This window comes from Aspergillus ochraceoroseus, assembly GCF_002846915.1.
Source record: "Aspergillus ochraceoroseus IBT 24754 chromosome Unknown P175scaffold_3, whole genome shotgun sequence".
NCBI lineage: Eukaryota > Fungi > Ascomycota > Eurotiomycetes > Eurotiales > Aspergillaceae > Aspergillus > Aspergillus ochraceoroseus.
In genome coordinates, this window is record NW_024468478.1 from 308,952 (window position 1) to 328,008 (window position 19,057).

At 36.2% G+C, this 19,057-nt stretch overlaps 3 protein-coding genes across 3 annotated transcripts; 2 read left to right on the top strand and 1 right to left on the bottom strand.

The window, feature by feature from the left end:
* Nucleotides 1–553: 553 nt before the first annotated feature.
* atg11 (autophagy protein ATG11) lies at nucleotides 554–4,427 on the top strand (the record flags this gene model as incomplete). Its single annotated transcript, XM_040895871.1, has 2 exons — nucleotides 554–601; nucleotides 675–4,427. The coding sequence occupies 2 exons, from the start codon at nucleotides 554–556 to the stop codon at nucleotides 4,425–4,427; spliced, it is 3,801 nt and encodes a 1,266-aa protein (XP_040752788.1).
* An 894-nt stretch (nucleotides 4,428–5,321) lies between these two features.
* On the bottom strand, nucleotides 5,322–6,521 carry P175DRAFT_0500300 (uncharacterized protein). Its single transcript, XM_040896927.1, has one exon. It carries the CDS (start codon nucleotides 6,400–6,402, stop codon nucleotides 5,326–5,328), a length of 1,077 nt encoding a protein of 358 aa, XP_040752789.1. The 5' UTR covers nucleotides 6,403–6,521; the 3' UTR covers nucleotides 5,322–5,325.
* Nucleotides 6,522–6,718: 197 nt separating this feature from the next.
* On the top strand, nucleotides 6,719–12,052 carry P175DRAFT_0556372 (uncharacterized protein; the record flags this gene model as incomplete). Its single annotated transcript, XM_040900692.1, has 2 exons — nucleotides 6,719–9,465; nucleotides 11,976–12,052. Exons 1-2 carry the CDS (start codon nucleotides 6,993–6,995, stop codon nucleotides 12,050–12,052), a joined length of 2,550 nt encoding a protein of 849 aa, XP_040752790.1. The 5' UTR covers nucleotides 6,719–6,992.
* Nucleotides 12,053–19,057: the final 7,005 nt, after the last annotated feature.

The following is a 19,057-nucleotide window of genomic DNA, read 5'->3' on the forward strand; positions in this document are numbered from 1 at the left end:
CAAGCATCGTGTGATAGCCAAAAAAAAAAAGAAAAATCCCAACCAGTAAGACGGTACCTACTTCAGACTTCTCCCAAGCAGTGAGCACTTCAGAAGACAAAAAAGATCCCTGGATTACCGCGATCTTGGGCGGTGGAGACTCTAGGTGGCTGTTCGGGCCCGCGTCATTCCCAAACACAGCTTAGGTCGGGGAAGCTCTCCTTAGGCATCGGGAAGCCCTGCGACATTGACGACTTCTTATCGTCCCCCATCCCGCATTCCTCGCCATACGACTTCTGAGCTGCTTTGCTCATTTGGTGAGGAGGGGATGTCTTTGCATATTTATGTTGCTCACACAGGTGAGCATTTAATAGCAGACCCGGGGTCGTTCTCTTCGTAAGCTCTCGTGCCCTGCCTGCACCTTATCAATTCTACGCTATCCATTAGGCGCTTGCCTCCTCATTCTAGCACGGAATAGACTAGCTAACTGTGAACTCTCTCGAAACCTAGTACGGATGCACTTCGGTCATGGATAACACAGAATTCATCGATCCCGCCCCAAAGGCAGATCTTGATGACCTCTCGTGGGAAGAACGTAAAGATTCAAACACTCGCCACGGAGGTAGGCCTATCTAGCCATCATCGTTCGACCCCTGTGAGATCTAGAAGCTAACCTTACACTAAATATTAAATAGAGTGAGATCTTTGTATATGACAGAAGATACGTCAGCGAACAAGACAATGTTGAGCCCCCGAGGTTTCCCTCCCCCCAGCCTCTCGCGCTCGACAACCCACCCGATACCCTGACGGACCAAAACGACCTACAAGCCTGGAGGAATCTATATCTGGCTAGGAAAACATGGGCCTGGAGTTTGGCGGAGGGCTGCGAATCGGCGGACAAGACCACCCATGAGCACAATGAGCGAACAGACATCGTAAATCGTGCTGCGGGTGTAGCTCTTGAGAACCTCAAAACACATGTGGGGAGCTTGGAACATAGGTTTCAGGAAGCGCAAACCTGGGTAAATGAAATGGTGAAAGAGCAACGGACGGCCCTTGAAGGATGGAAGAGAGCTCTTGCTACCCTTGAAAGCGTGCCAGCTCGGAAGGACTTCTCCTTCCTAGGCCGCCCATCAACACCGAAGAAAGATGCAGACCGAACAACAGGGGCCCTGGTTGACTACGTGGATACAGGGGAAGTCAATAAAGCTGGGCCAGAAGCTTCCGCGGCATCGTCGCGGTTCATTCACGAGTTCGAGGATATCGAGAAAACTGTCGGAAGCATTGCTACAGACACTCAACGTCTGCTTGATGACGTTTCCCCCTCAAGTAACAACAGTGTCGATGGTCTGCTCCAAGAAGTGGAGACAATATCTAGGAAGATCCAATCCGACTATGAGCATGTTTTGGCGCTGCCGAATAATCAAAAGACACTAGCCAATATCTCTAGACTCGCCCTTAGCCACACGCAGGATCTTTTACCATCGTTATTGGAAATTGGAGCTGAAATCCAAGGGGGTCTATCAGAAGCCTTTGGACGATATAACGCCGCAACCAAAGCCGCCCTGAACCACATGCGACTGATATCCTCTATTGAATCACGCTTAGCTGACGTACAAGCCCGAATTATTAACCTTAATTTTCAAAGCGACGCCTTTGATGTACTTTACTCTGTTTTTCACATGCCTTTGGTTTACGGGTCTGTTCTGATCGAGTCTGTAAGGCGCCGTGAGTTCAGTGCTAAGATGAAAAGTGACTCCTTGACACTAGCAGAGGAAATGTCAGTGTTCCAGGACGAAGAACAGCGTCGGAGAAAGAAATGGATGAAAAACATGGGAGATTTCGTTTCTATCACTGATGCTACAACGCCGGGAATCGAAGTTAACTTACGTGGCCAGGAGTATGAATGGCCCTTGGTTAATCGAAAAGAGATTGAGTCCTATATTGAGGATTTAAAATTAAAGCCTGGCATGTCCAGTATTTGCCAGGAGCTTACGCAACTCTTCAAAGAGCTTGATGCACCTACACGACTACAACGTCGCAGAGCAAAAGCGTTCAAGCAAGGAAGCATCTTTGATTTGAGCCGAAGTTCTCTCTTACTTCATAGTGATGAAATGGTGCGAAGCCTGAGAGATGAGAAGGTGAAGCTTGAGGAGAAACTTAGAGGCTCAGAGAGCCGAATTCGGAAGCTGGAAGATCTCCTACATCGTCATAGTCATATGAGCCGCCCATCAAGTGGGAACTTTTCTCTTGAGTTCCCTAGTTCTCCGGCGTCCCCTCACCCAGATACTCTATCGAGAAGATCATCGGTATCGTCAAGGCGGATGTCTTCGAATCAAACATCAGAGGAAAAGGCACTCGTGAATCGTATCGTTCATCTTGAGGCTGAGCTTACGGCGGAACGGGAAATAGTACAACGGCTTCAAAAAGAAGCACATGTTGAGCGGCAGTCTAATACAGATAAAATGCAAGAAGCTCAGTCTACAAAGAATGATCTTATCGGAAATCTTGAAGCTCGACAACGCGAGTTCGATGATGAACGGCGATACCTGGAGAGCGAAGTGAAGCGGTTCAAAATCCGTACCGAAGAGCTCGAAGAGGAACTAGATAGAATCACGGACAGTCGTGAGCACGAGAAACAAGATGCTGAGGAGCGAATGCATCAGCTTGAGGCAGAGCTACAAGAGGCCCACACGCATGCGGATGAAGCGAAGCAAAAGGCCACCGGCCTTTTTGAGCAGATACAGTCCCGGAAAGAGGCAGAGGATGCGTTTCGCTCCCGTATTGATGAACTGGAAAAGCAGGGGCTTGAACAAGCACAGAAGGACCAGGAGCTTCTTAGTACTCTACAGGCTGCTTTCATGAACCTATCCCCAGGAGGTCCAGCCCCCGACGAGATTCCCGCCATCATCAAGGCAATTGACATACTTTCTGAAGGCCTAACTATTCACACTAAGAATGCAGAGGAAAATGCGGCGAAGGCGGCAGCTGAAAACAAAACGCTCACGGAGACACTAGAGAAGATGGAGTCGGATGCTGAAGATTTAAGAAAGCTCTCAGACACGTATAAATCGGAGTTGTCCCAAGCCCAAGCTCAGCTTGAGCAAGAAAAATCGAAATTCGCGTCTGTGGAGTCTGAACTGAATGAGGAACGATCTAAACTGCTTGATTTGCAATCCAAGCTCGCTGCCGGTGAAACGGGCTCCGATGCTCTTCGAGAGCGTGTTTCAGAAGAAGAGCAAAAACTGACCAAAATGTCTCACCAGTTGGCTGAACTCCAGACGCGAGCGCGCCAATCTGAGGAGGAAGTTCTTGCATGGAGAAAGCGAGTCGAATCTGTAACTGATTCGGAACAACAGGCCGCAGCTAGGATTGGGTTATGCGCTACACGGTCCGAAGAACTCTCAAAACAACTCTTTGGCCAGGTTGAAAAATTGGAACGCATGTTGGAGCAACTTGGCTTTACCATCTTACGGCAAGATGGTGAGATCGTTGTCCAGAGATCTTCTAAGATCAATGCCCTCTCTGCTACTGGCGAGACTCTTACCCAGTCAGGTGTGGTGTCAGTTAAACCAGACGCTAGACTTCTCACCTGGATGCAATCTGCTAGTGCCGAGGAAGAAAAGAATAGGTTCACGGCCTTTATGGAATCATTGCATCAATTCAACGTTGACATTTTCGGCGATGCAGTGGTTAAGCGGGTGAAAGACATCGAAGTTCTTGCTCGCAAATGGCAAAAGGAAGCGCGGGGATACCGAGATAAATACCACCGAATGCAAAGTGAAGCCCATGATAAGATTGCCTATCGATCCTTCAAGGAAGGCGATCTGGCCTTGTTCCTACCAACCCGAAACCAGGCTATTCGGTCTTGGGCGGCTTTCAATGTTGGGGCACCGCACTACTTCCTCCGCGAACAGGACGTCCATAAACTCCAAACACGGGACTGGCTCCTTGCCCGTATCACCAAGATCGAAGAGAGAGTGGTAGATCTATCGAAGTCAATAAATGGAGCTAACCCCGATCGCCGATCCATTGGCGAGGTCAGCGATGGTGCCTCCATGGACGACGAAAACCCCTTCGAGTTGTCTGATGGGCTGCGCTGGTATCTCCTAGATGCAACGGAAGAAAAGCCTGGCGCTCCTGCAACGCCAGGACTCGGAAAGAGCACTGTTGCCCCTGCCCACGTCGACGCACGAGGCAGTATCCGGCTAAAGCGCACTCCAGCCGGGGGCAACGTTACCAAAACCTTAACCAAGAGCCTTGACAGTCGTCGAAATAGCTCAGCCTCCAACAAAAAAGGGCCCACGCCGCTCACGCACCGAACAAACGAATCGACATCGGAACTTGCACGTCCAGTTGAGGCGGACGCTGCTTCTGCTACCTCGCACCCACGAGATGCAGCCCCTATCTTCGACGAGGTTCGCCGCGACCTACTCCAGGGTCCGTGAATAATCCGCGGTCCCCGTATTCCCTTTCTTCCTCGAAGCTGACGGAGTATCATAGGACGTGGAAAGAACCCATGAGAGTACGCCCAGCGAACACCTACCCAATCCAGCCAGCGCCAAGTCTCCTTCTTCCCCATCAAACCCGAACAGCGGCTTATCTTCGTCCCAGTCGACCCCGAGTCGACGCCAGGCAGCCCGGTATCGGCCGTGGGAGAAACTCTGGTCAGTTGATTATCGTCTCGAAAGTGGTAATCAGTGAACTGCACCTGATCAATAGTACCATGTAACGTTTCAGTAAGGGAGGGAGAACGACAAGAAGGGCGTTTTGAAGTACCTATCTAGTTATTAAAAATTCCCATGGGGGTTGGCGCGTCTGGTTTGTCTTTTTTTTTTTTTTTTTCTTCTTCCGCCAGCTATCTGGGATGGCGCATATATTTGCCAATTATCAGATTCCGATATTGGCTGTGTGAATGATACCCTTCTGCATGCAGGAACAAGGCAAGCAGTGTTCTTTGTCCATATCATATATCTACCCACTACTTTTGGTGATTCTTACTGCTCTCCCTACCTATTTACCTACTACCTATTTATCCATCTGTCGCTTATGAGTTAGAATTGGATGTTGCTATTATAGCGCGTAGTGTGCCATGTGCTGTGCTTTCTTGTATGATTTTATACATTCCTAAGGTTGTTATGACCAACTAACTACCTTATCGATCTGTTCTATACATACCAGGTATTCTCCTGGCGCCTGATGATGATGATGATGATGATGATGATGTAATAGTACCAAATAAACGCCATCACTGCTAGTGGAAAGGTACCGGGGGGGGGGGGAGGAAGAAGAAGAAGAAGAAGAAGAAGAAAGAAATGAAAAAAAAGGATCAAAATCATATATTACTTAGTCCAGTTGATCCGCAAATCCTTCCATGCCGCCAACCTCTTGCCAAAAACGAGCAAAGTCGACATCCGCCTCCTCGAAGAGCTGCTTTGCCTGGATCATGGCGGACTCCTGTCTCTCCGGCGTGAAGCCGCCAGGACGGGTGCTTTCGTACTGGATTAGCTCAACCCAGCGGAAGAAAAGTTCCTCCTTGCCCATCTCGGTCAGTTTCTCCTTGAAGGCCAGGATCTGATCTCGTTGCTTCGATCGTGTTCGTCCCTCTTCTGTGTTCTCGTCACCCACGTGCCAGATCAGCCAACCATCTGTATCGGTATTGACTAGGACTGCAGTGCGGAATTCGTCGAGCGGGAGGCCAGAGCCGTCGCGGGTGCTATCAACGAGTTGATGCGCCATGATCATCGCGTTGTAGTCCAAGTCCCAGTCCGCGTCTACGAGGAGATACCCGGTCTTTCGGATGCGGTCTGGTGTCACGGCGGCAACGATTTTATCACGCATTTCTTCATTCTCTCGGATCCAGCGATTGCGCTCGAGGCTGTTGCTTAGACGAGACTGGCTGCACCGGACGATAATCTCGTGGTTGCGGAACCCGATCTTGCGGCGCCATTTGACGGGTCCATAGTAGAACCGGATCGGCCAGGAGAGGAATAGAGTTACGAGGAAGTAGTCAAATATGACTGGACCAGCACGGCGGAGAGTTATTTTCCCAATTTCCTCCCAGGACATTGCTGCTGTGTCTACGTTCATGGAGCTGGTGAGTCCTATCACGGTCGCCAGCAAGGCTGGGTAGACCTTGCGGCCCATGTAGATGCGGACGGCTAGGAGAGCGATGATAAAGACATTGATGATGGAGGGTACGATGAAGGATTGCTTTTTGACTTCTAGTGTAGTGGTGTCGATGTGCACGAGGTACACCCCTTCCGGGGAAAGGAGGTCGAGGAAGGGAGTGAGCGAATGCGGCGCGATGGTAAATGGAGGAAGAGGGCCCGATTGCGAGCTTGGAGTAGAGGCTCCTGAGGAAGATACCGAGGAAATCACCGGGGCTTTACCCTTGGCTGATCGCCTTGCGGATTTGGCCATCCTGCGTGCGGAGTTTATGGGTTGTATAACTCGTTAGGGGGGGGGTTTAGCTGGTCTTTGCGGAAAGTTGGGAGTGAAATCGACCTTCCAGATTTTCCCGTGCCGTACACGCCTTATGTATTCAGGACGTAGCCTGATATCCTTTTCAGAATGGGAATGCCGTATAGGAGGGGAGCCACGAAGTCGACGGCAGAGCTGATGATCAGTACATCTGATGGGGTCACATGTTGGTTAGTTGCGAAGGGTTTGGACAGTGATAGCAAGTATAGAAGACGTACTCTTGTTTCAGATCAACTGACAACTCATCCTCAGCTTGGATCCGAGCGTTAATGAAGACAGTAACTCCAGATCTGGTCTGTACTCGTCATCGATGGTGGTTCTTTTTTTTTTTTTTAAGTTCCTGAAGCCCGCTAACCTGTTTGGGGCTGTATGAAGATCCCCAACTGCGGGTGTTATTCGACTATTTACCATACATTCATGCTGGTTGCTCCTGTTGCTATTAGTCCTGTTTTGGGGCTATTGTTATTCACTGCGCGTGCTAAACCCCTCTCTGCGAGTGTGGAAGAGTGAATGGCGCAGATTCTGCCACTATGCCCACCCCCGAGCGTAACAGTCCCCGAACGTCATGGTCGCGTCGCCAACAACAACAACAGCAACAGCCACACTCTCCCTTCCGACGAGCCCGGATTGAGTCGGGGGGGTTCGACGCGTCGCATGGCCTCAGCCCTTCCCGTGGTTCTAGTGCGCACCATCGGAGGAATTTCAGTCAAACAGGGACTCTAAGAGGGGCCTTCGAAGCCGCATCGCGCCTACCCTTCACGACAGAGGGTGAAGAAGACATTTTCGTATCCGGATATATGCAAACAACTCCGAACCGAAGAAGACGCCAGAATCGTAATACTATGACTCCCGATTCGAACCCTCCAAACGAGCTGGTCGAGGCGTATCGGCAGATTGACGATGTGGAGAGCTTAAACGACCTCGAAGCATACGACGACGATGACATCCTCTACACACGCGTTCCCGACAGTTACAACAGAAGGTTATCACCAGGGTCTTCGATACGAGAGCACAGGTTTTTTGCGCCGTCCGATGCTAGTTTCACCGACGAGTCGCCGCGTCGAAGGGTCGTCGACTACACCAAGGATGCGCAGCGGTTGAAAAGGGCTACGGCAAATCAGTCACCGGTGCTGAACAGAACTGGAAATTCTCCTGCGTTGACGTCGGAGCAACTACGACGGCGCGAAGAAGAGGAAGAGGAAGCTAAATTCCCTTGGGAGGAAGAAGATGATCTCAGACCGTCAATAAGCGTCCCTTCGACTTGGGGAAGTAAAGGGAGATCTAATCAGGGATGGATGAAGAGTCTCACTCGGAGTCGTAAACCTGAGGTTGGATCGACTATCGATGAGCCGGAAGACTTTTCATCTCGGAAGCTTCCTAACGATGTGAGCTTAAAGATTAGCCCTACAGCAGCTAGAGTTGAGAAGGATACCATCGGGGATCGTTCAACAGGCCGACAGCAAAAGAATCACGTCCTAGACACATACAAGCAATTCTTGTTCAAACCAATGGTCGACAAGCTACCTGAAGGAGACCAGATCCCCAACACACCGATCACTATATACAAAAATTCGACATTCACGAAGCGCAGCCCCTCGAAGCGGGACTCCCAAGACCTTCTCAGGAGGCTTTCTCGAGCAGGAAGCCCAAATCAAAACCAAACCTCGGACGCGACCAAGACTCCAGAAACCACAGGCCAGAGACGTATCTATGACAAAACGCCTGTTGTGACAGGCGCCTGGATAGATACCCCAATGACTGAGCGTTCCACAAACTTCTTAGAGGATCTGTCTCAAAACATTACCCGCTCGCCGGCAAAGAAACTCAAAACCGAGCCGGTTGAGCTGGTGGGAAAGAAAGCTGTCGAGAAGACTAGCTCCACAGACTGGAAGCCACAGTGGCCAAGGGAGACTTACAAACCTACCGAAGGGAGAATTGAGGAAAAGGAAGAGTCAGAACCGAGGGGGGAAGAAAAGCTCCCAGAGAAGGAGAAAAATGAAGACGAGGAAGTGCGAGGCCAGGAACAGGAGATGCAGAGTCGCAGAGAGCAAACGGGAAAGCAAAACAAACGGGCCCCGATCAAGCCTGACCTTCCAAAGAGTGCGCTAGAGACTGTTTTACAAGACCATAAGGATCACAAAGATCTATTAGATGTTGGTGATGACACAATCGAGTCGCTTCAAGAACTCATGGAGCAGCGACCAACGGGGCTCAAGACTGAGGAAGAGGACGACGCTGCATTCGAGCAATCAGTCATGGAGCAACTGGAACTGGCAAATTCTGAATCAGCTAATATAGGTGATCTGGATCGCCTGCACGGAAAGCTCCAGTCATTGACGGAGAATATTGCCAAGGTCAAGGTGGGTCTTGATAGTTTGGAAGTGCAAGTATCTCGGGATAACGATGTGCTTTCGACGCTTTCTAAATCCATTGACGGGTCAACACAGCCAGCGGCACCACCTGCAGAAGGGGGTTGTCAAACATGCAGGACGCCCAAGGACAACCACTCTACCACCATTCCATTGCCGTCATTACGGTTATGGAAACGCAATCCTGTTTCGCGAGCCCTGCGTCTCACTGCCCTCGGGTGGTGTATTGTTCTCGCACTGAGCTGGTACCTATCGGAGACTGCTATGTGTGATTACTACTGTCATCCGTTTGTAGGCTCTGCCTGCACGGGAAATTGCCTTCTTCTAGACGCCCCTCGCTTTCCCTTCGTCATTCCAACGATGCTATGGCGTTGGCTCCATGTTTCAGAGATCCTGGCTCCTCTTTGGGCTCTTCTTCTCGCCCTCGCCCGGTTCTCTGCGCAGGTATTGGGGCTTTGGGATGGATACGTGGATGACGAGCCCCCTGCACTCAACATTTCCGGCACGATTTGGATCCACGGTACTCAAGTAGGCAGTCTTTCGGCAACCCCAACTCCAGACAGCCAAGGGTTTATTAATTCTCTGCCAAAATGGCCATGGAAGGAACAGAAGGAGACTCCTGAGGCTGTTCCAAGTCTGAATTTAGCAACTAATTCAGGGGGGGGTCACTGGGATGATGGTTCCATGGATGACGATGAATATATTTAAGGTTGGTAGAAGGGAAATATGCAAGATCTTGATTTGCCCTTTTCAGTTCTTTCTTTCTTTTTGGTGACTGAGAGGACGCAATCCAATGGTGTTATGAAATGGTGGCTGGAATTAGGAGCATGGTCAACAGGCGTTTTCCTTTAAACTGAAGGTATATCCTTGCCATTACAGGATTTCTGATGAGAATTATCACTTTAATGACACCTAGCATGAGCTCTTTTGCAACCCTCTGTATATATAATCCCTGATTTGGCATGCTGCTATAGAGGTGTGCTTTATCTCTGCAATGTGATGGTTGCGACCATTTTAGGCGGATCTCCTTGTACTGAAGGTAATTTGGCTGGTCCAGTATTAGCAATATAAAATAGTTAACAGCTGGTTTTACATCATTTTTTAACTTGAGATATCCTGATTCAAGCTTAGGAGGAAAAAAGAAGTGAAATAAACTTGAGGGTAAAGAATATGTACTCGACAGCAGCACGTGCTCCTACATACAGTCGGTGATCACCTGACGCCCGGTCCCACCTGATGCCTGATTTCCCCTCACTAACTATTTTTTTAATAATTTTTAATAACTTATATCTCAACCAATATAGGTTTAATTAAAGCCGTGATAGAAGTAATCAACTTGTTAAAAATTAGTAATTTAATTAATTATACTAAGATTATAAAAGAGTTTGATATTAATTAAATAATATTATTAAGATACTATTACAGGGTATAGTACCTTAAAGACTACTAATATAAATAATAGTAAGTTCTTACTAACTAATATAAAAAAGAACTAATAAATTATATTAATAAATTTATTAAGTAAGGCCTCTTTATATCTTATAAGATACTTTAGAATTTTATAAAGGAAATTACTAGTAAGAAGTCTAGAAAATACTAGCCTAGGTACTTTATAAAGTATTACTAAGATAATCTTATTTTAACCTATATAATAACTATTAATACCACGCGAAAATAAGCTAATTCTATATATAAATATACTCTATATTTCAAGTTATTAAGCTAGAAAATATAGTAATATAAGTTATAGCTAGAAGATATTTATAATATAAATAAGAAAGAATTTCTTATTAAAATATTAGTTAAAGATCTTAAAATTTTCTTAAAGTAGAAATATATAGCTAGAGGAGGACTTAAGTAATACTTATAAGATAGAAATTATAAATAAATAATTTTAATTATTTATATTTATACTAATAGAATCTCTCTCTTACTAGATCTTATTTACCAGGCTTCTACTAGTAATATATAAGATTCCTAGCTTTAAAACTTTAATCCTAAACTTTATTCTTACTTCTTTGCCTCCTTTATAAGTAGTTAGATTAATAATAAGCTAGAATATACCTAATTAACTAATATATTTAACTATAAAATTAAGAATAAGATATATAGATAATAGAGATTTCTTATTTTTAATAATTATAGATCTTACCTTACTATAAAGTTTATTAATTACTATAATACTAATAAGATCCTATTAATAATATATCTATTTTATTTAACTTATTTACTATAACTATTTAATATTAGGATCTTTAGCTCTCTCTTTATTATTTATAGTAAGAATCTTAAGGACTTTCTATATAAATTAATAGACTTTAATTATATTATTAAATAAGACTTCTTCTACTTCTTCTAGCTAGCCTAGAAACAGGCCTTATTAATAAAAAATATCCTTTCTTTATAGTAAACTATAGAGATATAGCTACTAAATCTAGAAATAATTCTAATTTAATTTAATAAATAGAATAACTCTAGGCCCTCCTTAAGTAATTTCTTATACTTTATTCTATAGGTAGAGGACTAGTAGAAGATTAAGAAGTTTTTAAATTAAATTATTATTAATATATATAATAAAAATATTAAGAAATTAAGTTTAATAATATATTATTTTTTTATAGAAAATATTATCTTAAAATTATATTATTAAGGTCTTGAATTAGCCCTCTAGAATAAAAAGAAAAAATATTAATATAAGAAACTCTTATAGTTTAAGCTTATAATTTCTAAAAATAATAATATAATTTTTTACTCTCTTTAAAAGATTTAGCAGGCTTATAATCTTTAAATATAAAAGAATAAAGCTATATAACTTACTAAGATATTAAAGAAGTAAAAGAAGGTCTATTAATAACTTATTAAAGAGAAAAAATAATACTTATTTAAAGAGTAAAAGAGAAATTAAGTATTCTAGTAAGAATTATAGCTACTAGAGATAGAGTAAAAGAAATAATAAAAGGAGGATACTTGCCTAGTAAAGAAGGTAGATTACTAGCTTTAAAATAACTTCTAGTAGGTAAAGAAGTCTCTAAAGAAGGTCTCTAAAGCTTCATGCTAGTAAAAATCTATAGAAACCAGGCTAATTAAATAATATATGAAAGTCCCCCTCAAACACCCGTGGTATGACCCGTACACCGTGCTGAGTTCTACGCGTGCTTCGGAAGAACTATGGCCCGCAGGGCCATCTTTTCCGTGCTGTAGAACCTGGGGATGTTGCTTAACCTGTTAGCTATAGAGATTCCTATATTATCTACTTTTATAAGTTATTACTATGCTAATACCTACTTTAATGCCTACTTGAATGCCTGCTAATACCTGCTTTAATACCTGCTTTAATACCTTCTCTAATGCCTGCTTTGATGCCTGCTTTGATGCCTGCTAATACCTGCTTTACATAATACTTGCTTTAATACCTGCTTGAATGCCTGCTTTAATACCTACTTGAATGACTACTTGAATGCCTGCTCATACTTGCTTTAATACCTACTTGAATGCCTACTTGAATGCCTACTTGAATGCCTACTTGAATGCCTACTTGAATGCCTACTTGAATGCCTGCTAATACTTGCTTTAATACCTACTTGAATGCCTGCTTTAATACCTGCTTTAATACCTACTTGAATGCCTGCTAATACCTGCTTCAATACCTTCTCTAATGCCTGCTTTGATGCCTGCTTTGATGCCTGCTAATACCTGCTTTACATAATACTTGCTTTAATACCTGCTTGAATGCCTGCTTTAATACCTACTTGAATGACTACTTGAATGCCTGCTCATACTTGCTTTAATACCTACTTGAATGCCTACTTGAATGACTACTTGAATGCCTGCTCATACTTGCTTTAATACCTACTTGAATGCCTACTTGAATGCCTACTTGAATGCCTACTTGAATGCCTACTTGAATGCCTGCTAATACTTGCTTTAATACCTACTTGAATGCCTGCTTTAATACCTGCTTTAATACCTACTTGAATGCCTGCTAATACCTGCTTCAATACCTATTTTAATGCCTGCTTTGATGCCTGCTAATACTTGCTTTAATGCCTACTTTAATACCTCCTTTAATGCCTGCTAATATGCCTACTTGAATGCCTGCTTGAATGCCTACTTGAATGCCTACTTGAATGCCTACTTGAATGCCTACTTGAATGCCTACTTGAATGTAAGCGTCTCACTGGCGAGGCGCTTGGGTATGGGTAGTGTTGGTAAAGGAAGCAAAGCTACACGGAGTATGAGGATAGTAAGAAGGTATTAGAAGTAATAAAATAAAGTACTTATTTCTTAATACTTTAGGGGTTATTATATTACTATTTATATTACCTAGTTAAGTTACTAGTATAGTATAGATAACTTAAATATTACTATTCTTCTAATTATTCTTAATTACTAGGTATATAATTTAGCATGTAATTTAATATATAGTTATATATTATATAATTACTATAATAATTACCTCCCCTTTTCTTAGTAGTATATCCACGTGCTGTATATATTATACCTAATCTAGCTTAGTACTCTACTAAGGAAGAGCTAGTCCTAGTTAGTATAATATAATCTACTTTTTTATTTAATACTAGAGATAATAATAATATATATAATACTACTTTTATTAATTATACTTTATTAAATAAAATATAAATAGTATTATATTTTACTTTAAATAAAATAATAAATAGAAATAAGTAGTTTACTAGATATATTAATAATAAATAAAAATATTATTATAATATAAATATTATAGGGGAATACTTCTCTATATATACTTCTTTTAGCCTAATCTATATTTTAAAAAGTCCCTCTTAATAGGTTAATATATTATACTAGATAAGTTATTATTACTTAAATATTATAATAATAGCTAACTATATTATAGATCTTATAGCTTCCTTAAAGTATTTTCTATCTAATACTATACTAGCTATATCTTTATAGAAAAGAGCCTATTTAATTATTATTATTTTTTCCTTTATAAGTATCTTTATTCTAGTAGTATAGGTCTATTATATTAATTATTTATAGGCTCTTATAGTAAACCCTCTTATATTTATACTAATTATAGTACCTATAATTCTTATTATTACTAGTATATCTCTTATAGTTCCTGCTATTATTACTTTATTATCTAGTAGGACTATATCCCCCTTATTCTCTATAACTATTCTTAATATTATAGTAACTCTTGCTATCTCTCCTTCTACTTCTTCTATTATAATAACTCTAGCTACTCTTGCTACTATTATTATACTAGTTCTTGTTATCATGCTGGCTCCTATTATTCCTACTATTACTATAGTCCTAGCTACTCTAACTATTCTAGTTACCTCTACTAGCCTGGCTACCATTATGTGGATACTATATTACCTATATTATACCAAGTCTTAATAATATATAGATAATAATCTTATAGAAGCCTATTCTTATATATATCTAAACTTAGAATAATAATATACTTAATATACTTACTTATATAAAAAGTACTTTCCTATTATCTTGCCTATATAAATTAGTCTTGGAAAAATTTAGGTAATATCTAATAAAATAGCAGGTATAATAGCCTGTACCTAATAAGCTTATACTACTAAGATTTTTATTTATTATTTTAAAATTAAGGACTAGATAAAGAGATTACTTTAATTTATTAACTATAATATATTTTGCCTACTTAATATGCAGTATATTAGGAGTAGTATAATAAAATTAAAGAATAATAATAAAGAGATTTAGAATAATTATAATAATTAAGAATTTATTAATATTATAATATAAGTATTTTACTATTTTTATTTTTATATAATAAAATTAAATTATTTTTTTAAAATTTTTTAATATCTATAATATACTCTTATTAAATCTTAAAATCTAGTAAGAAAAAGAAAAAAAATAATATTATTAATATATTTTTATAATTTTTTTAGTTCCTTAATTTTATTAATTTATTATTTTTATATTTTATTATTTTATAATATTTTACTAGTATCTTATTTATATCTTATTTATATAATAAAACTTATTTAGAATATCTTATATATTTTTTAAATCTTTTATTAATTATTAAGTATTCTTATATATTAATTATTCTTTTTATTTAATTAGATATTAGTCTTTATTATATAGCTTTTATTATATAATAATCTATTTTACCTCTTATTCTTTCTTATTATTAATAATAACTAGCTAGAGTAGTACTAGTAAATTACTATCTCTTATATTCTATTCCTTAAGAAATAATATATAAAAGACTAGGTAGATTTTTCTATATAATCTAGGTAATTATAGATAGTATATTTATTAATCTATTATCTTAACTATTTTAAATAGCCCTTTATATTTAGTATCTAGCTTTTTACTAGGTCTCTATATATAAATATTCTTTATAAATAGTAATACTTATTAGTCTATATAGTATTTAGTTAGGTAATACCTCTTATTATAGCTCCTTACTTACTATTTAATAATATAGTATAGGCTCTCTTCTAGCTAATAATATTTTACTTATAATTAGTTAAGTTATTTTCCTACTATTATAACTATACTAGAATTCCTAATATTAATAAGCTTAGATAATACTAGCTAGTAATTATATTATATCTTATAAGGGGATATTTCTAATAATATATTTTTTATATTATTATATATAAATTCTACTATATCTAGTTAATTTATCTAGTTAATTTATTAATAACTAATATAAATCTTTAGATAGATCTTTAATATTTAGTTCTAATATTTTATTTAGCTATCTATTTATAAGTAGAATATAATACTTAGTTATTTTTTAACTTAAAGCCCTTAATATAGCTAGGTCTAATATTTACTAGTAAAGAATAAACTATAATTACTTATTAAATTTTTTAATACTCCTATTTTAAATATAATCTTTTTTATAAATATATTAGCTAGCTTCTTAGTATTAATATTTCCTATTATTAAGAAATATTTAGCTCCCTTAATATATTAGTCTATAATTACTAAAATAATATTATATATATACTTCTTTTATATTAATAATAATAAGTTTATAATAAAGTCTAGAATTAGGTCCTATTAAGGGTATTCTAGTACTAGGAGCTTTATAAGCTAGCCTAGTAAAAGTTATCTAGGTATCTTTATTTTCTAGTAAATTAGATAACTTTTTATATATTTCTTAATATTATATTATAGAGTATTCTAGTAAAACTTTTATTTAATAAGATTTAATATCTTCTCTTAACTAAAATAGCTTATATATAGGTTATTATAATATATTTTTAGTAATTCTTAATATATTATTTAATTAAAAGAAATATAAATAGTCTTACTATATTATACTAGCTTATTATTATTAATATATTATCTATTTTTATAAGTTTACCTTTATTTAATATTATTCTTAAGCTATTTTATTACTTCTTATTTAGATAATTTTCCCACTATTTAAATATACCTCTAGCATGCTAGGTATTCCTTACTAGTATTACTTTAAATTTAACTTATATAAGTATCCCTATATTATATTTCCTAAAATAAGTCTTATAAAGTAATTAATAATATCCTATAGGCTTACTTATTACTAGCTGCCCTTTATACTAGTATTCTTTAGATTAAAAGTTCTAGATTTTTTAATTATATAATTAGAATTTTTTAGAGAGCTATTATCTTACTTTTATTTTAATTATTTTATAAACTTCCTAACTTTACCTAAAGTATAGGCAAGAGTTTCTTAATTATATTTTATTAGGTAGATTTATAATTCTTTTACCTTAAAAATATATTAGCTAGATTAAAGCTATTAAATTAATATTTAATCTAGAAATTATATATTACTAGAAATTTAGCCTATCTAATCTAATATTAATTTAGAATTTTAATAGTATAGAAATATTTTAGATTTATATAATTTATTTATATATATATTATATATAAATTATTTTTAAAATAATAATACTATATTTTAAAGTATTTTACTATAACTAGTAATTCTTAATTATAAGTTTTATATTTTTTTTTTACCTTAATTAATTTTCTTAAGTAAAAGACTATAGATTACTAAATAATATACTATATTTTTATAAATTAAGTATTATTATATTATATTAAGATTCCTATAATTATAAAACCTAATATATTAGTTACTAGGAATATCTCTTATTCTAGATTAAAATACTATAGTACTAGGGGTCTAGAGAATATCTACTTTAGTATTTTAAAGATACTTTAACTATTCTCTATTATCTTAAAGGGGCTACTCTTTCTTTTCTTTACTATTTTTTTTAATATATTACTTAATAAGGTAGTAATCTTAAAATATTAGTAGATAAATTTTTAAAAATATTCTATAAATTCTAGAAATACTTAAATATTATAGAATAAATATAGTTCTAGCTAGTTACTTATAATATATACCTGCTTAAGATTTATTTAAATTTCTTTAATTCTTATAATAAAGTTAAGGAAATATATTTCTTTCTAGTAAAAGTTATACTTTAAAAGTTTTATATAAAGATTATATTTCTAGAAATATAATAATATTTTACTAATATAATACTTATATTTTTTTTTTATTTATAAATAAATTAGAATATTATCTAGATATATTATATAAAATTTATCTAGAATCTTCTTTATTATTTTATTAATATATACTTAAAAGGTAGCTAGAATATTATATAATTTAAAAGGTATAATTAAATATTTATAATATTTATACTTTATATAAAATACTATCTTCTACTTATTATCCTAATAAATATAAATTTAATAATAAATATCTTATAAATCTAATTTAATAAATTATTTAACTTTAACTAGTTAATTTATTAGTTTATTAATTTATAGGAAAAAATATTAATTTTTAATAATAATTATATTCAGGCCCTTATAATTTATATAGAGCTATAATAATTTATTAATTTTTTATATAAAAAGTACTAGTATGCTTATTATACTTATTAAGAGCTAGATTTATTTTTTTTTTAATATTTAATTAATATACTTTTTTAAGATTACTAATTTTATTCTTAATATATTATATAGCTAGCCTATTAATAATACTATACTAGTAACTAATAATATATTATAACTAGCTTTTTTAAAAAAGAGTATTTCTATTTCTTTCTCTAAAAATACTAATTTCTATTCTTTATAATATTTAGGGAGAGCCCCTACTATATTATTATTATTATATAATTAGCTTAAGATTAGTATAATAAGTCCTTATCTTATTATATTCTTAAATTACTTAAGTAATTTAATTTTAATCTTTAACTTTTTTTTTTAGTAGTATTAGGTATTTACTACTAAGAAGATATTAGGATTAACTAGACTTAACTAGCTATATTCTAAGATTAGTTAATATTTTTTTTTTCTAAATTTATTATATAATATTCTATATTAAATTCTCTAATTTTATTAAGATTATTTATAATTTAGCTCTTTATCTAGAATCTTATATAGTATAATACTATTAAGTTATTAATAAAATATATAAGTTATTTTATTTTTATCTTATTAAGATTTATTCTTTCTTTAGCTAAGAAATAATAAGAAATAAAGTTCTTATTTACTCTAATATTTATAAATATCCTTATTATAATCTATTTCTTGCCTACTAGAATAGCTATAATAGCTAGAAGAGGTCCTACTAGTATCTTTTTATTTTATTAAAGTACTAGAGATTCTAGAGTATTTAATTATTATTAATTCTAATTCTTTAATTTTCCTGCCCCCTTAATATCTTTTTTATACTAGAGGTATTTCCTTGTAATATAACTAATTTAATTATACTAGTAGTATTAGTTTTTCTTTTATTAATTCTAGTAATTTTATTACTTCTCCTTTAATTCTTTTTACTAGAATTTATTTAATTAGAGATTTATTACTTTATTATTATTTTTTTTTTTTTTTTAAATTATTCTTTAATATATAAGATTCTAGGGATTAATTTAATTATATTTTATTTAACTTTTTTTACTTTTCTTATTTCTGAAATTTCTTATATCTTACCCCTAGTTTAATAACTTTAATTAGACTTTATAATATTATTATATCCTGCTAGATTTCCTTATATAATTTAGGCTAGGCTATTTAGATAGCTAGCTAGTAAAGGAATCTTTTAAAATTAGTTTTAATTATTAGAATAAATTTTTTTATCTAGGTTATTAAGATTTATATATTTTATTATAGTTCTTATCTTATATATAAGAGCTAGTAAGCTACTATTTATTTATAATCTTTCTCTAGTTCTA

Coding starts and splice junctions, on each gene's coding strand:
- P175DRAFT_0500300 (XM_040896927.1), bottom strand. CDS start 6,402: ATGGCCAAATCCGCAAGGCGATCAGCCAAGGGTAAAGCCCCGGTGATT.